This window comes from Jaculus jaculus, chromosome 1, assembly GCF_020740685.1.
Source record: "Jaculus jaculus isolate mJacJac1 chromosome 1, mJacJac1.mat.Y.cur, whole genome shotgun sequence".
NCBI lineage: Eukaryota > Metazoa > Chordata > Mammalia > Rodentia > Dipodidae > Jaculus > Jaculus jaculus.
The window spans coordinates 153,220,871-153,243,399 of record NC_059102.1 but is presented as its reverse complement, the minus strand read 5'-3'; the positions used below and the strand labels follow the sequence as shown (position 1 = coordinate 153,243,399).

General features: G+C 54.5%; 1 protein-coding gene across 1 annotated transcript; it reads right to left on the bottom strand.

Annotated features, from left to right (window-relative positions):
* Window positions 1–7,458: 7,458 nt before the first annotated feature.
* B4galnt4 (beta-1,4-N-acetyl-galactosaminyltransferase 4) lies at window positions 7,459–21,256 on the bottom strand. The gene is given in 21 exon segments (XM_004654162.2): window positions 7,459–7,823; window positions 8,064–8,190; window positions 8,521–8,674; window positions 8,776–8,848; window positions 8,941–9,094; window positions 9,212–9,495; window positions 13,461–13,957; window positions 13,959–14,344; window positions 14,409–14,509; window positions 14,590–14,690; window positions 14,780–14,889; window positions 14,982–15,116; window positions 15,223–15,289; window positions 15,833–15,911; window positions 16,131–16,198; window positions 16,316–16,416; window positions 16,492–16,582; window positions 16,661–16,756; window positions 16,838–16,933; window positions 17,753–17,856; window positions 21,084–21,256. Coding segments are annotated over 21 exon segments (3,099 nt in total). The 5' UTR covers window positions 21,235–21,256; the 3' UTR covers window positions 7,459–7,699.
* Between the last annotated feature and the right edge of the window lie 1,273 nt (window positions 21,257–22,529).

Genomic DNA, 22,529 nt, shown 5'->3' with positions numbered 1-22,529 from the left:
TGAGTCAGGTCTGGCATCCAAGTCAGGTTCTAGGGCCCAGGGGACAAAACCAGGAGGGCTGGAGCTTGGGGAAGAGTCTCTCAGGTGCTCCTCCATCAGCATGCCTAGTCTCTACCTATTTCTAGACCCTGGCTCTGGGTTCTGTCCAAGCTGTCTTCCCTCATGGCAGGCCCTTGTCCCAAGCCTTGATCCCCTAAAGACATTTGCCTTAGCAGAGGGTTACTGAGGCAGATGCCTGGGAATGACCAAGGCTTAAAAGGAGCCAGCAGTTATCAGAAGGTTGGAGTTGAAGAGGAAGGACTGGAGGGTAGAAGCTAGAGGTCAGTGGGAGCTTGGGGAGGGGTCCTGGTGGGTGAGGACCCCTAGGGTGGAGCCAGGCTTGGGGCCACTGGACCCACAATAGGGCTGACAGGGCTGGGAGATCTACCTTGCCACCGGCTTGGATCGCGCTAGTCCTCTGGCTCATCCTGGAGGCCACTGCTGCAGGCCAAGACGTCCTGGGCTCCATCTGGGTCCCAGCTCTTGTGGTGGGCTCCGTCAGGGCCCAGCTCCTGTGGGTAGCAGCCTCTGTCTGAAGATGGCACCGTGGGGGCATCCGAGGGTGGGGTGGGAACACTGCACACCCATCTCATCAGACCGGTTGCTTTCCTGGGAGACGTGTTTCGTGTGGAAAAATCCCGGGAGACAAGTTTGTGCGGCGCCGTGAAGCCTGGAGGCACACGCCTGGCCCAACAGAGGCCCGCCCAACACCAGGTCCACCTGGGGCTCTGCACAGCCAGGCCAGGTCAGAGGTGCCAAAGGGCTTTGGTCGGACACGAGGTGAAGGGCCAGAACCACACAGGGCTGCAGGGGTCCTAGGTGTCATTGGAGTCAGAAGGGGTGGAGTCACTGCGGGTATGGGGACACAGCCTCCATGGAGGTTGAATTGAAGGCTAGAGGGCAGCCTATGGGCTTCCCACGACCTTCCCTTGGCAGAGAGGCCTTCAGGTGCCACCATCGTGACCAGTCTTCCTGCACGGACCAAGAACAGCACTCATCCTCCCCCAAGCCAAGTCATGTGGAAAAGCCTGGAATCTGGGTACTTCCTCTAGTGAATAGAAGGATGGGTGTTGCCCCTTGGGCCTATCCCTGTGGCTTTCAGCTACCCGCTTTGAACTGCATTCAATGTCTGTGACCAGTGTCCACTCAGTGTCCTCTTCACTCTCTCTGGAGCCACCGTGTGGAGGGAGGGTGAGGAGGCTGTTACAGGGCTTACCTGGACGAGGTGGCTTGATGCCACACAAGGGGCTTCCTCAGGGAGTTTAGAAACAGACAGTGGAGTTGACCCGCCGCTGTCCCATCAGGTTAAGATCTTGGAACGTCAGGGTCCTGAAAGGTGAGTGAAGCACTTGGTGGGTGGACTCCCCATGCCCCTGTGTGGCTGTCACTTCCCAGAGAGGAGAGCAAGGTGGCCTGCGTACTTTGCGTAGAGGAGGGGTTGGAGGACTCCTCTGCGCTGGATGTGGGCAGGCATTCAGGGGAGGAGCTACGGGCGGGGCACCGAGGCTGAGCCTGTGGGCTGGGAGCCCGTGGGGTAGGTAAAGGGGTAGTCGGTGGGGCCCCTGAGGAACAAGGTGAAGGATGGGAGAAGAGTGTGAAGACACTAACAACAAACTCTTCCAAGCTCCCAAAGAAGTGGGGTGCGGGGCGAGGGCGTGCCGGCACGGCCTTGGCGGGATTCCATGGGTGTGGTGGGTATATCTGCCAGACGCCAGAGGTGAGTGATCCTGTGCTAGAGACAGTAATCTGGGCTCTATTAATTCCTGCCCAGGGACCATCTTGTCCGAGGTGCCTACCCAGATTTGCCCCATGGTTGCCCCCCCCCCCGCCCCTCCCCAGGCAGAGTGGCCTTCTGCCCCACCCACAGCCTGGACCTACTTCTGTGCCGCTTTCATTGCCACCTCTGTCTCTGCCCTGGCCTGACCCAGGGTAGCAGGTAGCTGCGAAGTACAAGTCGGGTTGCTGGCATGCGTGGGCACACGTCCACCAGCATGTCAGTCCATTGTTCGTTGGTTCCTCGAGTGTACACTGTCTTTGCGTCAGGCACATGTGATGTAACAGTGTGGATTTCTCCCTGGAGCTCTCCTTCCTGGAGATCGTCTAGAGCAGTGCCCTCGCCACGACAGGACCCCAAAACAGAACCAAGCACCAAAGATGGCAGTATAGCAATGGGTGAGAATGGGAGGGCCCATGCCTTTTTTTTTTTTTTTTTTTACGAAGGAGTCGATCACTGTGATGAGAAGGGAAGGAGTTAGGGGTGGTGGCCTGTCGCAGGTGGTGTAGAGAAATGCTGCCCCACCCCCCTGAGCTGTGCCTGGAGAGCAGACCGATGTGAATGACGTGTACCAGGTAGGGTGATGAATTCTTTTGTTCACCACACCTTGTCCCTAATCCTCATGGGAACTCCAGGGAGAGCTCTGATGATCCTCACTTCACAGATGGGGGAAAGGAGGCTCCATAAAGCTAAATGCGTTTCCAGAAATGACCAAGCAAGCCAGGATTGTCTAGAGGCACTTCTGACCCTGAGTGGCAGCAAAGCAGGAGTGGTACTGGCTGGTAGAATAGGGGTTTTGGAAAAGCCTGATGATTGCCCCCCTAGCTTCCCTAGCACTTCCTCTGAGGGGACTTCTCTCAGGGGTGCAGTTTTAGTCTGGCCTGAAGCCTGGGCCCCTTCATGACTCTCTGGCCCCGTGGAGACCTTGGCCGGCTACAGGCAGGTTACAGTGCTCACACCGAGCCTGCCAGCTCTCGGCTGGGACAACTCAGGGCTCACTCCCTCAGGGTTTAGTGCAGCTGTTGCTGATTTCCACAGCTGCTTGCCTCCCAGGGTTAGCAGGGTCACTGACCACCCTGGTTGATGTCATGGGGAGTCTCACCTTCCACCCCCCACCCCGAGGTGGGGTCTCACTCTAGCCCCGGCTGACCTGGAATTCACTATGTAGTCTCAGGGTGGCCTTGAACTCACAGAGATCCCCCTACCTCTGCCTCTGGAGTGCTGGGATTAAAGGCGTGCGCCACCATGCCCGGCTTGGTATAGTCTTTTTATACTATTTATTTGGACAGAGAGTGAGAGAAAAAAAAAAAAAAAAAAGAAAAGAGAGAGAGAGCACGGGTGTGCCAGAGCCTCCTGTAAATACTGTAAATGAACTCCAGACACATGCGCCACTTTGTGCATCTGGCTTTACATGGGTGTTGGGGAATAAACCTGGGCTGTCAGGATTTGCAAGCAAGGGCCTTTAACTGCTGAGCTATCTCTGCAACCACAGTCTTTTTTTTTTTAAATTATTTTTTTATTTATTTGAGAGCGACAGACACAGGGAGAAAGACAGATAGAGGGAGAGAGAGAGAATGGGCGCGCCAGGGCTTCCAGCCTCTGCAAACGAACTCCAGACGCGTGCGCCCCCTTGTGCATCTGGCTAACGTGGGACCTGGGGAACCGAGCCTCGAACCGGGGTCCTTAGGCTTCACAGGCAAGCGCTTAACCGCTAACCCATCTCTCCAGCCCACACAGTCTTTTTTTGTTTGTTTGTTTGTTTTTCTTTTTAAAGTATTTTTTATTTATTGGCGGGGAGAGACAGAAAATGAGAACACGAATGGGCATACCAGGTGAACCCCACATGCGTATAGGTGCTGCTGTGTGCATCTGTGCGTGCAGCTTCACGGGGGCCCTGGGGAGTCAAACCCAGGCCATTCCCAGGCATTGCAGGGAAGCACCTTTGGCCATCTGTCCAGCGTGATAGTGTTTCTTTTGAATCTGGCTTGAATTTCCTTTAGGAAAGTTTTCTTCTGTTTTCTCATATGTTTTTTCTTTCATTTTTTTTTCTCTTTGTGCTTTGTCATCTATTGTCTTCTTATGGGTCACTCTTTTATTTGTTTGTTTATTTATTTCTGAGCCCATATGTCACTGTGTAGCCCTGGCTGATCTGGAACTCTCTTTATAGACCAGCCTGGCCTTAACATACAGTGATATGTCTGCCTCTGCCTCCTGAGTGCTGTGATTATGAGAGTGCATCTCCACCTCCTGAGTGCTGAAATTATAGGTGTGCACCATCATGCCCAGCCTTTTTTGTTTTAAATATATATGTATATAATCTTATTTATTTATTTTGGTTTTTCAAGGTAGGATCTCACTCTAGCCCAGGCTGACCCGAAATTCACTATGTAGTCCCAGAGTGGCCTCAAACTCATGGCAGTCCTCCTACCTCTGCCTCCTGAATGCTGGGATTAAAGGTGTGTATCACCATGCCCCGTGATATTGTTTTATATTTTAAAAATATTTTTATTAGCCAGGCGTGGTGGTGTAGGAGGATCTCTATGCATGCAAGGCTACCCTGAGACTAATTACAGGTCAGTCTGGGCTAGAGTGACAACCTACCTTAAAAAAAATTAATTTACTTATAAGCAGAGAGCTATAGAAGAGAGACAGACACAGAGGGCATGGACATGCCAGGGCCTCCAGCCACTGCAAGCATACTCCAGATGCATGTTCCCCTTTGTGCATCTGGCTTTATGTGGGTACTGGGGAATAGAACCTGGGTCCTTAGATATTGCAGGCAAGCGCCATTTAACCAGTAAGCCATCTCTCCATCACTCTATTGTTTTATTTTTGAGTGTTACTGCTGTAGCTCAGGTTGGCTGTGAAGATTCTCTGTCTCAGGAGTGTGCCTCACCTGCCTTAGTTAATCCAGGTGTGTACCACCTATGGGTCTCGAGGGTTTTTTTTTTTTTTTTTTTTTTTTTTTGGTTTTTCGAGGTGGGGTCTCACTGTAGCTCAGGCTGACCTGGAATTCACTATGTAGCCTCAGGGTGGCCTCAAACTCACTGTGATCCTTCTACCTCTGCCTCCCTAGTGCTGGGATTAAAGGCGTCCACTGCCACGCCTGGCATTCATGGGTCACTTTTATCTGTTATTTTACATGTTATTCTCCTTCTGTCAGCTTTTTCTTAAGTTTGTCACCCGAGTTCCTGACTTGGTTTCCAACAACTTTACTTTTTGAAATTGTTAAAAGTGGTGTGTGTGTTTTGCTTGGGACCAATCTTAGGGCCTTATACATGGTAGGCAAGTGCTGTACCTTTGAGCTATATCCCAGCCTTAAAGTGGCTTTTATTTCTGTAAAGACTGTATTCTCTTCTCCCATTTCCTTCTCAAGTACTGCCAATAACTTATTTCCATGGTGTTCATCACCAATTTTCCTTTTTTTAAATGCTTTTTATTTATTTATGAGAGAAAATGGGCATGACAGGGCCTCTAGCCACTGCAAATGAACTCCAGGTGCACGTGCCACCATGTGCATCTGGCTTACCTGAAGAATTGAACCTGCGTCTTTAGACTTCGCAGGCATGCACTTTGACCGCTAAGCCATCTCTCCAGCCCCATCACTGATTTTCTAGACTTTCCTCAAGCGCCTGTTCTCTCCCTCTCCCAGGGGCAGGCAGGCCTTTCTTAGGCTTGCTTTTCCTGACACTCCACTGATTTATGCAGTGTCACTCACTTGGATCCACTACTGTCTTTTCTTTGCTTCTCTATAGCACTTGTCACCAGCTGACACCAGGCATCATCATAGTTGTTTGTGGGGTGCCTCTCCTGTGCTGGCTTGGATGTAAGTTCTCCAAGGACAAGGTCTGACCCATGGTTAGCATGAACTCACAACTGTGGTGGTAGCATTATCTGAAATTCTCTTCTGCCTCTGGGATAAGTCTTCTGATGTGTGTGTTTCACTTGCCTTTACCTTACGCTTCTTTTCTTCTTTCCTCACGTTTGAACTCTTTTCCCTTTTTGAGGTAGCCTCACTCTAGCCCAGGCTGATCTGGAATTCACTGTGTAGTCTCAGGATGACCTTGAACTCACAGTGATCCACCACTGACCTCTGCCTCCCGATGGCTGGGATTAGAGGCGTGTGCCACCATGCCCAGAAGAACTTTTTTCTTTCTTGGTACCATGTATTTTGTTTCCTTGAGACAAGATCTTGCTATATAGCCCAGATTGGTCTCAAACTTGATTCTGCCTTAACCTCCCAAATGTTGGAATTACACGTGTGTACCACCATGCCTGGATATTTGTTTTTGTGGCTTTAAAAAAAATTCTATTTTTTTATTTATTTGAGGGGAGAGGGAGAAAGAGAGAGAATGGGTTTGCCAGGGCCTTCAGCCACTGCAAACTAACTCCAGATGCATATGCCACCCTGAGCATCTGGCTTATGTGGGTCCTGGGGAATTGAACCTGAGCCCTTAGGCAAGAAACTTAACAGCTAAGCCATCTTTCCAGACCTCTTTTTGTGTTTAATTTATTGATTTTTACTCTTTTCTTAATTTTTTTCTTGTTTTTTGAGGTAGGGGCTTTCTCTAGTCCAGGATGACCTGGAATTCATTCTGTAGTCTCAGGGTAACCTTGAACTCATGGTGATTCTCCTACCTCTGCCTTCTGAATGCTGGGATTAAAGGTGTGTGCCACCACCTGGCCTTTTCTTAATTTTATTTGATTTATTTGAGAGAGAGTTTGAGGGAGACAGAAAGAGAGAGACTGGGTGTGTCAGGGCCTTTGGTCCCTGAAAATGAACTCCAGACACATGTACACCTTGTGCATCTGGCTTATGTGGGTCCTGGGGAATCGAACCTGGCTCCTTTGGCTTCACAGGCAAATACCTTAACTGCTAAGCCATCTCTCCAGCACTCTTTTTGTTTTTGACAGGGTCTGGCTGTGTAACACTGGCTTTTTAAAAAAAAAAAAATTATTTGAGAGAGAGAGGGAGGAAGGGAAGGAGGGAGGGAGGGAGAGAATGGGCACACCAGAACCTCTAGCCACTGCAAACGAACTCCAGATGCATGTACTACCTTGTACATCTGGCTTATATGGGTCCTGGGGAATTGAACCTGGGCCCTTATGCTTCGCAGGCAAGCACCTTAACCACTAAGCCATCTCTCCAGCCTTAGCTCTGGCTTTTCAGTCAACATATGGCACTGAGCTCATACCAATCCTCCTGCCCTAACCTCTGGAATGCTGGGATTACAGGCATGTGTCACCATGCCCAGCATAGTAGCATGCATTCTTAAACCTTTTTTTTTTTTTTTTTTTTTTTTTTTTGTGGCTGTTGTGAAGCATGAGCATGTTGAAAATTCTTCTGGACTAGATATGGGGAGGGAAGTGTGGGCATCTGGGGCTTTTGTTAGTCCTTTCCACCTGTGGCATGGTAGGCCAAGGTGCCACTAGAGACAGTGTTGCCAACATCAGCTGGCTAAGCAGCAGTGCCGTGCGGAAAGGCCTCATGCCGTTCTGTTGTTAGAGTCCATAAAAACCAGGAAGAAACCACAGAAGTCTAAAGGCAGGTAGGGAATAAGGGAGGAAGGCTGTTGTACTCCAGGTGACCCTGGCCACCAGGGCTCTGCCTCCCAAGAGAGCAGGCACAGAGAACAAGTCAGAACTAAAAAAAAAAAATATTTCATTTCATTCTGAATAAAAAACAGAACAGACAGAACTCTTGGAAATCCTGAAAACAATGACATTGCTACGGAAAAATTTCACAGAAATCATCACGGAGCGTGGGGACACCGAAGCATATCCACCCTGCCGTGAAGGCTGCCTGTCCAGGGTCGCGGAGGCGGCCTCTGGGGGACGGGCCCACAGCTGGTAGCAGACAGCAAGGCAGAGGAGAGTCACCGGTGCTCAGGCTCGCTCTGCCCGGGAGCCCTTGCGGCTGCGAGTGGCCCACATGCCCCGCTTGGAGTGGTAGTGGTGGTAGAAGTGCCGAAGTCGAAGCCTCTCCACCTCCAGCCCTGCCTGCAGGACCCTGGGGTGGGCAGGTGTGTGGGGGGGATGTCAGCACCCTGACTCGAGGGTGGGTGGGGGGGATCCTGACGTTGTGCGACCCTGGAGGTGGAAGTAGGCTCTGGGGAGGATGAAAGGGTCTACGAGAGGAGGGTCTAGAGAGGAGGTCAGGGTCTGTTTAGCTTGTGGGTCCCTGGTCAGTCCACTCTCACACTGGAGGATGGGGTGTCTGAGTCTGAGGGAGGGGGAGGCAAGCAGTCACCTGTCCAGAAGCTCCCAGTCCTCGCCTCCCCACTGGTCACGGAATTCCTCAGTGTTCATGCCTCCCACACGGTCAAAGTCTGACTTGTAGATCCCAAAGAGGCCAAAGCCATTCACCTCCCAGTAACCTTAGGGTGTGGGGGAGGGGGCAGAAGACGGTGGTCAGGCCGTGGTGGGCCTTTGAGGCTTTCTCCCCAGGGAGACCTCAGAAGGGGATCCCAGGCAGTGCCCTCAAGTGAGGTCACCCTCTGGTGTGAGTGCACAGGCCACGGAGTGAGGTTCTTAGGAATTCTTCATGACCCTTGAGTTTCTGGGGTCCTGGGTACTCCTCGGGCATTGATAGGACCCCTAGGCCTACCCAGGCGGTTGGGAGGCAGCTCCACGATTCTTGGGCTGCGCCTGGGTGGCTGTGGGGACCCTGGCAATTCCTGGGCAGGGGTGAACACTCAGGACCTTACCATGTGGATTTCTTGGAGAGCTCCCACAGCCCAGACGCATGACCACAGGGGCAAAGGCCAGCTTGCCCTCCACACAGTGCTTGCGGATGCTGTCCAGGATGTTGGGGGGGAAGTGGATGTGCAGGTCGCAGAGGAAGACGATGCTGCTGGGGTCCTGTATGTAAGTCGAGAGGTCCTGAGCCTTGTCCGCTTCTCCACGGCAAGTTCCTGGCACCCTTGCGACTTCCCTCCCCTCCACCCCTCTGGCCCACACACCTCAACGGCATCTACTCCAGCTTGCAGACCTGCAGAACGCTCGAAGTTCCCAGTTCGTCTCAAGTACTGGTACCTGGGAGCAAAGAGGGTCGCAGTCAGGCTCCGAAGACGGGTAGAGCGGAAAGATCAGTGGTCTTCCAAGGTGGTAGCGAGGGACGCAGTTACCGAGGCAGCCGTGCCACACGCAGGGCCATCTCCACGTCCATGTCTTCGCTCTCGAAGTCCACAAGGATGATGTTGAAACGCGAGTCCCCGGTGTGCACATGCAGCGCGGCCATGTCTGCCAGAAACTGGGTCACCCAGCGTGCCTGGTTCTTCACTGGGGAGGAGAGACGGTCCAACTCTACCTCCGGGCTCCCCCACTCGGGAGACCCTCGTCCCAGCCACCCTCCTGCCCTCGCTTCCCTCTCCCCAAGGCCCTGGGGCGCACACGCACCTGGCACGATGAAGTGCACCATGACGTCCTGACGCCAGGCCAGGCGCAGCGGCCGGCAGAGCTCAGGGCGGCCGTCGGGGCGCGTGGGCACGGCGGGAGGGGGCTCGGGACTCTCGCCGTCCTCGTCGCCCACGCGGGCTCCGGGCAGCCTCAGGAAGACGTACTCCGACAGGCGCAGGCGGCCGCCCCCGCGCTCTTGCAGCTCCAGCTCCAGCAGGAAGCGGCTTCCGCGCGCCGAGTCGCGGCGCTTCTCCACGTTCACGATGCGCAAGAGCGCGAAGCGCCTGCGAGGCAGGGCTGGTGAGGACCCCGACCCACCGCAGCCTCAGCCCCGCCCCGCTTCTCCTTCGCTTCCTGACCAGAGTCACGCTTGCGGCCTGGCCTAGGAGGGGCCAGACGGAGGCTAACCTTTGGCACCACCTTCCCAGCAAGTAGGGAAGGGTGCACTAGGAGGCCCTGAACTCAGATCGGTCCTCTCCTTTCTGGAGTTCTCTTTTCCTTTGCTCTGGGAGTGGGGAGAAAGCTCCAACCTTCCTGAGCTCCTCATGGCCCTGGTTTTGCTTCTTCCAGCCTCCCACAGAGCCTTTAGGCGGAAACTACTGGGTCTCCTGTAGCCCCTCCTCTGTCGCACCCTACCCTTCTGGCCTTTTCAACATAAGGGCCCCGTGGATTTGAATTTAGGCGTCTCAAGGCTATTGTCCAGCCCACTACACTGCTCAGTCTGATTGAGTACAGCCCAAGCGTTCAACACCTCATGGCACATCTGTGGTCCACTCCTAAAAGCCAAGATCCTACCTAGTCTGTCCACTGCAGGATGAACCTAGTTTTCCCTCCGCTTTTGCTTTGCCCACAGCCTCTCAGTCTGGAATGCTCACCCTCCTGTTGGCTTTGCAATTTACCTGCCTCTAGGCCCAGCTGGGACACCCCACGGTCATGCAGCATGTGGTACCCCATCACCCAAGCTCAAGGGGTTCTTCTTGTGCCCTATTCATGTTTTCTGCCCTACGGCGGCAGCCAGTGGTGCTCTGCTCTGGAAAATGTCTGTCTCCCTGCCCACTCCAAGTCAGGAGCCCTACGTCTCAGGCTGCAGAGATGGCTCAGCTGTTAAAAGAGTGCTTGCATGCGGGCTGGAGAGATGGCTTAGCGGTTAAGCGCTTGCCTGTGAAGCCTAAGGACCCCGGTTCGAGGCTCGGTTCCCCAGGACCCACGTTAGCCAGATGCACAAGGGGGCGCACGTGTCTGGGCTCATTTGCAATGGCTGGAAGGTGAAGCACTCCCCATTCTCTATCTGCCTCCTCTTCTCTCTCTCAAATAAATGAATAAAAATGAACAACAGCAGCAAAAAAAAAAAAAAAAAGTGCTTGCATGCAAAATCTGCTAGCCAGGAAAGCCTGATGCACAAAGTAGTGCTTTTGTCAGAAGTTCATCTGTAGCATCAAGAGGGCCTGGTGTGCCTAATCTCTATTTTTTTTTTTTTTTTTAAGCCAGGGTCTCACTGTAGCCCAGGCTGACCTGGATCTCACTATGTAGTCTCAGGGCAGCCTCGAACTCATGGCAATCCTCCTGCCTCTGCCTCCCAAGTTCTGGGATTAAAGGCATGTGCCACCATACCTGGATAAATAAAAACATTTTTGAAGAACCTTTGGGGCTGGAGAGGTGGCTTAGCGATTAAGGTGCTTGCCTGCAAAGCCAAAGGACCTAGGTTCAACTCCTCGGGACCCACATAAGCCAGGTGCACAAGGTGCCGTACATGTCTGGAGTTCATTTGCAGACGCCAGAGGTCCTGGTGCGCCCATTTTCTCTATCTGCCTCTTTCTTTCTCTCAAATAAGTAAATAAAATATTAATTTTTTTAATGAAAAGATAAAAAGAACCTTTGGTCTCAAAAGCTCTTGGTCACCACCCACGCTAGCATCCAGGTGAGCAGAAGTGGGATGAGAGCCATGACCACTCAGGTTGAAGGTCACAGGGCAAAGAGCTGCTCTCAGAAAGCTTAGAGAGCTGGGGAGATGGCTCAGCCATTATAGACACTTGTCTGGAAAGCCTGTGCCCAATACCCACATAAAGCCAGATGCACAAAGTGGTGCATGCATCTGGAGTCTGCAATGGCAAGAAACACTGATATGTCTATACTTACTCTTTCCTCACAAATCAAAAGATTTTTTTTTTTCCCTGAGGCAAGCCCAACAGACTGGCCTTTTTTTTTAAATGAGAGAGTGACACAGAGAAAGAGAATGAATTGGTGTGCCAGGGCCTTCAGCCACTGTAATCAAAGTCCAGATGCAGGCGCAATGTTGTGCGCATGTGTAGCCTTGCACATGCATCACCTTGTGCATCTGGCTTATGTGGGATCTGGGCAATCAAACATGGGCCCTTAGACTCTGCAGGCAAGTGCCTTAACTGCTAAACTATCTCTTCAGCCCAGATTTTTTCTTATAAAATGGAAGCTTAGGGGCTGGAGAAATGGCTTAGTGGTTAAGCACTTGCCTTTGAAGCCTAAGGGCTCCAGTTCGAGACTTGATTCCCCAGCACCCACATAAGCCAGATGCACAAGATGCAGTATGCATCTGGAGTTTGGTTGCAGTGACTGGAGGCCCTGGTGCAGCCACTCTCTCTTAGAGCCCAAAGCTTGCTCTCTGGGCCCCCAGGAACCAAGCCTCTCTCTTCAGTGGTGGGAGGGTCCCAGGCCACCTCATCACTTCTACTGCCATGTTCTCATCTGAAACTGTAGCACACCTGAGTACAACCCAGAGGGGCCAATCCCTGCCCTGTTCAAAACCTCCTGAGGGTTGGAGAGATGGCTCAGTGGTTAAGGCGCTTGCCTGCAGTGCCCAAGAACCCTGGTTCAATTCCCCAGCGCACATGTAAAGCCAGAGGCACAAGGTGGCACACGCGTCTGGAGTTTGTTTGCAGCGGCTGGAGGCCCTGGCATACTCATTCTCTCTCTCTCTCTCTCTCTTCTATCACTCTCTGTGCTTGCAAATAATTTTTTTTTTAAGTTCTTTAAAAAGACATGGTGGTACACACCTTTAATCCCAGAACTTGGGAGGCAGAGGTAGGAGGATCACTGTGAATCTAAGGCCACCCTGAGACTACGTAGTAAATTCCACGTCAGCCTGGGCTAGAGCGAAACCCTACCTCAAAAAACCAACAAGGGGGCTGGAGAGATGGCTTAGCGGTTAAACGCTTGCCTGTGAAGCCTAAGGACCCCAGTTCGAGGCTCGATTCCCCAGGACCCATGTTAGCCAGATGCACAAGGGGGCGCACGTGTCTGGAGTTCATTTGCAGTGGCTGGAGGCCCTGGTGCGCCCATTCTCTCTCTATCTGCCTCTTTCTCTGTCTGTTGTTCTCAAATAAATAAATAAATAAAATCTTAAAAAAAAAACCCAACAAGGAAGAAAGAAAGGAAGGAAGGAAGAAAAAGGGCTGGAGAGATGGCTTAGCAGTTTAGGCACTTGCCCGTGAAGCCTAAGGCCCTATGTTCAATCTCTCTCCAGATCCACATAAGCCAGATGCACAAAGGTGATGCAAGCACAAGGTCACACATGTGCACTAGGTGGCGCAAGCATTTGGAGTTCAAGTGCAGTGGTCAAGGCCCTGGTGCACCAACTCTCTTAAAACAAAACAAAACAAAACAAAAAACTCTTGAACCTGGCTGTGTCCATTGTCTGACAGCCAGCCACCCTGGCCTGCTACCTCAAACAGGCTGCTGCCCTCATCACTATCCAGGGCTGTGTCTACCTTTCCTCAAAGATAAAACTACACAGCACAGCCTCTTGGAAGATAAATTAGGTCCTCACTGTCCCCTCCCCACAAATAATTTGGGTGGAGACAAGTTGAATTCCTGAGGCCTAGGAGACCAGAGCAGCCTCTGGGGCAGAAGAGCTGTGTCTAGACTCTTCCAGAGTTAGGCACAGACTCCCGGTGAAGACCTTGCAGTGCTGTGCAGGGAAAAGAGGGGGTCTGAGCCTGACCCTTGGTTGTCTCTGGCCTTGGGAAAGGCCTGTGTGCCCAGCATCTGGCTGACCCTGACTACTAATCTCTGTGTTTTGAATTCGTCCTTGGGTCTAGGTCCTAGGTGACAGAGTTGGGGTTCTGAGCAACAGGAATATGGAAGCCAGTCCTGGGTGGGGCTCCAGGGAGGACCTCAATCCAGACGCGGGCAAGAACAGTAAGCAACTGGGGAGTGGGCAGGGGATCACAGGAGCACTGCTGAAAATCTGAGAGTGCTATGGCAACCTGCCCCATACCCGCCATGGTGCGCATTGAGTCGCTCCATGTACTGAGCCACCACGTCCACGGCTTCCGTCTCTGGCAGCTGCAGGTTCCCCGACACGTTGCAGCGCAGGTCATTCCAGTCGGAGCGCAGCAGCTCGAAGTCCATGGCGCCCACGCTGAACGTGCGCTGCCAGTCAATGGCGTCCTCACGCCAGCGGCCCAGTGGCCTGTCAGCGGCCTCCTCCTCCTCCTCTTCACTGTCTTCTGATGCCCCCTCATCACCAGGGGCCCCATCATCTTCTTCCTCTTCACCCTCTCCCGGCAGCTGGGGCCTGGACACCTGAGACAGGCTCAGGAAGGAGGTCACGGGCTGTGCTTCCGCTGAGGAGTTGGAGTGGGGTGTGGGTGCTTCGAGTCCCTGTGCATGTGTCTGGCCTTCCCGGATGGTCTGAGCCCCAGTTGGGGGCCTTAACTGCGTGGCCTGGGGGCCACTGGTCCTATGACTCTGTGGTCGAGGAGGATGGGGGGGGTGCCCGCAACTGTACTCTGGGAAGGGGCCTAGGACGCAGGAAGACACCTGGGAAAGGTGGCCAGGGTGGGTCACGCGGTGCCCTTGGGGAAGATCGCTGTCCAGGCCGAACCCTGGTTACATAGACCTTCGAGGGGGGCCTTTCAGCAGCTCGCGGGGGTGGAGCTCGGCCCAAGAACAGGGGCAGCGGGCGGGGAGCCCAGCTCAGTGCCCGGGAGTGTCTGGGGGTCTGGTCATCCAGGGGGCCTGGTGTAGATGGGGCAGGGGAGGCTGCAGCCCCCGTGGGGGCCACTGGGGCAGGGGTCTTTCGGCTCCGCGGCAGGGACGCATCCGTGGGCTCCAGACTGTCCAGCGGTTCTCGCTCGTCCTCGTCCTCATCCAGGAAGTCTGCAGAGAGTCTGGTGAGCAGGTGGCATCAAGGCAGGCAGGCTGGGGGCACAGGGACACTCACCATCTGGGTTGAGGAAGAGGAATGCCCTACGCTGCAGCTCCTCTTCTTCATCTTCTTCTCCCTCTTCCTTGTCCATCTTCATGTACTTGTAGAATCCAAACCTGGCAGGGAAAGGGCGTCAGGGTCAGGCCCAGTTGGGGCCTTGCCCTCTTGCTTCTGATGGGGTCACCGACCCACAGACCTTTCCAGATACAGCGGTGACTCTCGGTAGAAGCATTTGTTGTCACTCTCCATGTGAGTGAGGCGGGTGTGGTCACTGGGATAAACGAAGGACAGGTACACCTGGGGGCGGAGTGGAGGGGCTCAGGGCTGGGCTTGGGGAGAAGGGCTAGAGAGGTGGCTTCAGGAAGCCTCCCTCACTGGGCACTTACAAACTGCAGTCCCTGGTATCTGGCAATTGGAAAATCCTTAAGGATGTAGGTGGGCGCATAGGCACAGGGCTCCAGTACTTTCTCCAGGCTTGACGGCTCCATTCGAGGAGCTGTGGGAGATGTCCCAACATGTGATGGCCTGGCCTGGCCTGGTCCTCATCCCAACCCTCCATCCTCACCTCCCTCAGAAGCCCCTTCTCACTGAGGAAGAATGTGTCTCTGGGGTCTGGCCTGAGCATGTCAGCGCTGGGTTCCTCTTGGGGCAGGGCTCCCCCCACGTGGCTAGCTGGAGACTGAGGCACATGGGCCACGTGGTCCATCTTCAGAGATGACTCATCTGGAACCAGAAGGCTGTGTGCGGCTCCTCCATATCCTTCTTCACCCCAACCTGAGACCACCCATCAATACCCAGCCACTTCCCTGAGGGGGTGGCCAGCCCGCACCTGTGTACAGGGAGATGTGAGCAGATCCAATGACCTCAAACTTCAGACCAGGCAGGAAAGCTCGCCACTGCAGGGACAGGAAAGAGTGCGGGTTTGGGTGGGCAGCCTTCCCTAGCTAGGGGTGAGAGGTCAATGGGAGCAATCCCTGAAAGGATGGAAGAAGCTTGGGGGCAGGGGAGGAAGGGGCCCAGGGGACAGCTGGTAGGATGTACAGGAGGCTGAGGGGCTCTGGGAGCAGGTCTGGCCCCCTTCCTTTTTTCCCCCATCTTCCTGACATCCCTGACTTGGTTATGCCTTCCGGTATCACACACTCCTTGGTTTTTCACTGGTGCCTTCCTGAGGTCACTGCTGGACTGACCACCAAGGGCCAGACCTAGTAACACCTGCCACCAGATGCCCTTCCATATCTCCCAGAAAGGCCACTTTAGGGGAGCTTCTCTGTGCCCCAAGCAGGCTCAGTGTACACCCTGACCTGGGTCTACCTTCCTGAGCATCTGCTTTGGGACTCAGACTAGAAATATCTTGGGGTTGGAGACCACCCTGCAGTGCCCTACAAGGAGATGGGAGGTGTGTGTATGGAGAATTCCTTAGAAGGCTGGGTCACACTCACACCCACTTCCACGTGGTCTGAACCCTTGTCATCTTGCTTATGCAGTAGTTCAAAGTAGTATTTCCGAGAGGCCATGAGTCTGTGGATGTAAGAAGCCAGCGCTTGTCTCCCATCAAATGGATGGAGAGCCCAGAGAAGGGTGGGCAGGGGGCACTCATACCCCTCTGGACTGGTCTGTCAAGAGGATGGTGTTTGTGCAATATGGGCAAAGGTGGCCAGGGTGAGGAGACACTTGGCCTCTCTAAATTGCCAACGTATACATTCACGGTCATATGAGTGTATATCCTCGGTCACTCACCGCCGGGGCTTGGACACCTGGGAGCTGAATTTGGTGAACTCTCCTGGTGCTGTCCACTCTGAGCCAGTCTAGGGAACAAACAGGGGGTACATCAGGTCCCAGCTTCCCAGAGGTTGTAGGCCAGGTGAAGACAGATGGAGGGACTGGGGCAGGTGGGCAGAGCCTGGGGTGAGGGTAGCGCCTACCTTGCCCACAAAGGCTACAAGCTGGGCACCTGCCGGGCTCTCATCTAGGCTCAGCCAGAACTCAGAGTTGTCATCGGAAGCCACAGAGAACTGGATGTCTCCTAGTCCACAGGACAGGGGCTCAGGGGGCTGGACCCTTCACGACACCCCACCCTGGGCACACCCTACCCCCGCACCATCTCTCGCTGGGTGGATGAAGCCAAAAATCCGGAGCCCATAGTTCTTCCACTTGGGGGACACAGCCAACTTCTTCACGGTGGTACGAGTCTGGGGGGGGCAGCGACTACTGACATCACAGCCCACTGCCCACCCTGCCCCCCACCCCCTCTCTCCTGCTGCACTCACGTGAGGAAACAGTGGAAAGTGAAGGTTCCTTCTCAGGTGGCCCACCGCGCCCCCACACCAGTCCTCAAACACGTGCAGGTTTACCTGCCCCTTGAACTGGGGACCAGAGGGGGATTCAGCTCTTGCATAGTCTACGCCGCCCCATCTCCCAGTCTGTCAGAGCCCAGTGGAGCTTACCTCCTCCCGCCACGGAGGTGTATGGTAGGTGAGGTTCAGTGGGGGTGGCTTGCCAGCGCCTCCGGGAAAGAGCATGTTTGAGTCCAGACCCTCAGGCTATAGGAGAGACAGGATGGCCCCATCACACATCAAAAAGGCATTCAGGGGCTGGAGAAATGGTTCAGCAGTTAATGACACTTTTTTTTTTTTTTTTTTTTGGATTTTCAAGGTAGGGTCTCACTCTAGCCCAGGCTGACCTGGAATTCACTATGTAGTCTCAGGGTGGCCTTGAACTCATGGCGCTACTTCTACCTCTGCCTCCTCAGTGCTGGGTTTAAAGGTGTGCACCACCACACCCGGCTTAAAGTCACTTTCACACAAAGACTGACCTCTCAGGTTCGATTCCCTAGTAAACCCACGTAAAGCCAGATGCACAAAGTGGCACATGTGCCTAGAGTTCATTTGTGGTGGCAAGAGGTCCTGATGCACCTGTTCTCCACCCCCTCCCCAGTTCTGCTTAGAAATAAATAATAAAAAATATATATACTTAAAGGCAGTCAGGCTCACAACCACACACAAAAAGTCTAGGCACATACAGTGAAATACAATTTCAAGCCTGGTGTGGTGGTATACACCTTTAATCCCAGCACTCAGGAAGCAGAGGTAGAAGGATTGCCCCAAGTTTGAGGCCACCCTAAGACTACACAGTGAATTCCAGGTCAGCTTGAGCTGGAGTGAGACCCTACCTCGAAAATCCAAACACACACACACCCCAAAAAACTTCAACTTATACTCCCAGCATGAACACCTCAGAAAACCCGCCCAGGCAGGCATGTGGCCACTTACAGAATCTCTCTCTCTCTCACACACACACACCCTGTGGCCATGGCCATCTGTGCCCTCACACACACATAGTCCTTCTTGGTCACTGCTTACCGCCTGCTCCTCCTCACGACTCTCACTAGAGTCCTCTGCCCTCTGTGTGGATGGCATCACCCGGACGCCCCGGCTATCTGTCACACCAGTCAGCTTCTCGCCATCTGCAGGTAGCATGTGAGGCACATCTGAGCCCAGGAGTTCCTAATTCTGGGCTCAGCTGGAGGGGCGGGGGAGGGGCAGGAAGCTTCATCCCACCTGGCTGGAGCAGACAGGAAGGCTTGCTGCCCAGGTCCTGCTCCCTCATGTCCACACCCTTCTACAAGCCACTCAGAGTGAGGTACAAGCCCTCTACCAGGTTCTCCTCAGTCCTTGGAAGGTACAGCTATGTGTGCCAATAGGCTTGGGTGAATCTTTTCTTAAAAATTTTTTGTTTTGGGCTGGAGAGATGGCTTAGCGGTTAAGCGCTTGCCTGTGAAGTCTAAGGACCCCGGTTCGAGTTCGATTCCCCAGGACCCACGTTAGCCAGATGCACAAGGACATGCACACGTCTGGAGTTCGTTTGCAGTGGCTGGAGGCCCTGGCGCACCCAATCTCTGTCTGTCTATCTGCCTCTTTCTATCTCTGTCTGTTGCTCTCAAATAAATAAATTAAAAAAAATTTTTTTGTTGGGCTGGAGAGATGGCTTAGCGGTTAGGCGCTTGCCTGTGAAGCCTAAGGACCCCAGTTCGAGGCTCACTTCCCCAGGTCTCACGTTAGCCAGATGCACAAGGGGGCGCACGCATCTGGAGTTTGTTTGCAGTGGCTGATAGCCCTGGCGCGCCCATTCTCTCTCTCTCTCTCTCTCTCTGTCTGCCTCGTTCTCTGTCTGTTGCTCTCAAATAAATAAATAAAAATAAACCAAAAAAAATTTTTGTTTTATGTTTATCTATTTGAAAGTGACAGAGAGAGAGAGAGAGAGAGAGAGAGAGAGAGGGAGGGAGGGAGAGAGAGAGAGAGAGAGAGAATGGGTGTGCCAGGGCTTCCAGCCACTGCAAATAAACTCCAGAAGCATGTGCCCCCTTGTGCATGTGGCTGACGTGGGTCCTGGGGAATCGAGCCTCGAACCAGGGTCCTTAGGCTTCACAGGCAAGCGCTTAACCACTAAGCCATCTCTCCAGCCCTTGGGTGAATCTTTGCATGCTCACACCCATTTGGTAGTCTTCACTGAATGGCTCTACCTTGGAAAAAACTCTGTGTCTTTTCTATGTATTGGAGCATCTGCCTCTGGACCGTTCCCAGATCTGAAGACATGTCCACAGCCTGCTCCCTCCCCAGTCTTGAGGCAGACCATCTCTGCATCCCATTTTATCCTACTTTCTGTATCTTCTCCCCTAAACTGTGTACCTGAGTATCGCACGGTATCACTGAATATCGATGCCGCAGGATCTGAGCCTCCAAGAGTGGGAGGCTTCACTTTATCCCACTTCTGTCCCTCCTGGTGTTCCCAAAGAAGGACACCCAATCTAGGAATCTTCTCTGCTTCAGAGCCAAGTTCAAACCCAGACACCAGACCACTGTGCCCATTTGGTCTTGGCTCCAGCCCCATCCCCGGATGAGGGGCTGCCCGTGGTCTTCTGCCTCTTGAGAGTTCTACAGTACCCCTCACCTGTTCTTCATTCCACACCCTTTCTACATCACTCCTGACCATTTAGGAGGTGAGCAGCTAACAGGCTTCTGGCCAAATTCACATAACTGGACCTGGATGGCTGGCCCACCAAGCTAAGTTCAGAAATGTGACGTCTGGGGCTATAGCCCAGGCTGCCACCCCTGTCCTACAGGAGCTGAGCCCCAGTTAAGTAAGTGTTCAGATAGGCCTGTCCACTCTCATCAGAGGACATCTGCATGCACAAGCTGCTGGCCTACGCAATGTTGCCTGCACCGACTACTGACCAGTAAGGAAAGCCTTGAGCAAGTGCAGCTTCTCAGGAACCCCTTAGTGTCTGGTGGGAGCCCACGTGGCCAGATAGAAGACAGGGTTCCCAGCCTACCTAGACATGGACAAGAATGTGTGATATGGTGGTCAGGACCCCACCTGCACAGCTCAAGTGGTTCCTAGCAGTGTCACTGGGCAACTTTCATCTAGGACCCAGGCAGCCGCTGCCCACCCAGGAGGAGGCAAAGCCAACTGACCAGCCTCCCAGTTGCCCTTTAGAAGTGGACCTCTCATACCTCCACCCCCTCCTGGTTATGTGCAGACACATAGGCTGCTCAGGAAGTCAGACTGAGGGAGGAGGTCTGTGGCTGCTCAGAAACCCACAGAGGCAGCTGGTGGGGGCTGGGTCTCTTGGGTACTGGGTCAGCTCTGGGTCAAGACCAATTTGCTGAGAACTGGGCTGGGAGTGTTGTGTTTTTTTTTTTTTTTTTTTTTGTTTTTTTTTTTTTTGTTTTTGAGATAAAGTTGTATAGGAGTATCATGAAGCTGTTGCAGCTGAGACATGCCTGGGGGGCCCTAGATCCATGAAACCATGTGTCTAGGCACATGGGACATCTGAAGGCGGAAAGGTCGTCTGCAGGGGGGAGGTAGAAAGTGGGACCAAACAGGGAGCTTCAGGGCCCTTAGGTGGAGGCTCAGGATGTCATGAGGCAGTGTCACTGTGCCGGAGTCTCTGGGAAGAGAGACACCTGCTTCCTTGTCCTCACATCTCCAGGACTCCTGTCTCTCTCACATGGATCAGGGGTAGCCTGGCTGGGCTCTCCTGCTTGGTGAGGTCCACTCCCTCACCTCTTCTATCAGCCATCTCTGGAGATCCTCTCCCACTATATGGGTCCAAGGTCACCATCTCCAGGGGCCCTCCTAGGTTCTCGCCTACAGGGCGCGCAAGGCCCGGGACTGCTTTGTTTGTGGGTGTGTTCCCTGCTCCCTCTGGGATGTGAGCACCAGGAGTCCAAGCATTATCACTGCTTCTCAGCGCACAAGCATCTTTCTTAGTCCACAGGTGTACCCAAAGCTTCCAACTGCTCGGACCACTCTCCCAATCTCCTGGGAGTTGTATAGCTGGATCCCCGGGCACCTCCCTCTCCAGCAGCCAAGAAAACTGGGGAGAAAACTGAGGTCTTGCTGAGTAGGCAAGGGCCAGAGCGGCCTCTGGGGTAGGGGTAGAGATATAAGAGGCCACGGTTAACCCTCCCACTACCGGATCAGAGCTGTACCAGGCTCCACAAAGGCCAGGGACGCTCGCCCATGAGGGTAGTGCGCGTCCACGTTGACGTCACCGGGCGTCCAACCTAACCGAGCCCCCTCCCCCCAATGTCGCGGAGTTGGGAGGAGCAGGCGGGCGGGGTCTTTGGGCTGTCTGACCCGCGCGCCCTGGGAGGCCCCGGGCCCTCGCGCCACGCGCCCCTCGCGTACCTCGCCCGTAGCCCAGCCGCTGGCGCAGCGCGCGGCCGGGGCGCACCAGGCTCCGGTGCACGTACGTGAGCCACGCGGCGCAGGTGAGCAGCAGCAGCAGCAACAGCAGCTTCATCTGCTTGCGAACCTTCTTCACCGGGAACCACGGCATCGCTGCGCCGCGCTCAGGGGCGTCGCTGCGGACCCCCGGCCCCGCCCGTCCCGCCCCGCATCCCCGGGCCCACCCGGCCGCGCTCAGCGCCCGCGGCCTCGCATGGCCCTTTGTCCGCCTCCGGGACTACCGGCTGCGGCCGCGACCACCTCTCCCCCCCTCCCTCCCCCCCAGTCCCGGGGCTGCTCGGGCCGCGGTCGGGGTGGGCGGCGGGAGCGGCTCCACGCGGCGCCCCCCCCGCCCGGCCCGGCCCGGCCGCTCCCGCTTCTCGCTCCTGCGGTCGCGGCGGGACCGAGCAGCATCCACGCTGCGGTGCTACCCACCGTGAAACGGGACCAGCGGCCGCGCGGCCCGAGCCAATGAGCCACGGCCAGCCTGCGCGCAGCCAATCCGCAGCGCGCGCAGGCGAGGCGGCGCGTTAGGGTGTGCCCGCACCCCACGACGCGCGCATCCACCTGGGCTGCGCGGCCCGGAGAGCGCGGGGATGCGGGGGCGCAGGGACAGGAGCGGCAGTGAGGGGGACCCAAAACGCTGGGGGAACGGGCTATGAGGGGAGCCAGACGGAATGGGGGCGATGCGGGCTGCAGTGGGAAGGTGTGGGAGGCAGGGTACGGGTGTCGGGGTGGGAAACCGCCTGCATATCTTGAGGTGGATACGCACGCGAAGAGAAGTCTGGTAGGCCACAACTGAGCTGTCATTCTGACCAGCCAGGCTGGGATGTGGCTTTTAGCTGTGTGGCTGGGTACAGGTGAGGTGAACGATGGGTTTGTGCCGTTTGCCTTGGTGTACACTTCCTTCCCATCCTTGCTGACGCACTCCAGACCCTGCCTGCCCGTCTGTCTCCACCCTCTTTTTCCCTGGTCACCACCCTGTGGCCACTCCGCCTCAATAATAGTAGCTTGCAGAACCAGTGGGTCGGGAATGTGGACCGGGCACAGTGTAAGACTCCCTTCCTCCATATCATGGCTTAGGGTGGAATGATGCCCTCCAGCCCAGCATGCACCGGGGAGCCCCTCCCTTCTTGGTCTGCCACTTGAGGTACAGGCATCCCAGCTTTGTCTGCAAAGGTACTTTTTTTTTCTTAAAAAAATTATTTATTTGCAAGGGGAGAGAGAGAGTAAGTAAGTATGGGCGCACCAGGGCCTCCTGCCACTGCAAATGAACTCCAGATGCATGCACTATTTTGTGTATCTGGCTTTATGTGAGTACTGGGGAGCTGAACCCAAGCTGGTAGGCTTTGCAAGCCAGTGCCTTCAACTGCTGGGTCATCTTCTCAGCCCCCCTTGTCTTGTTTT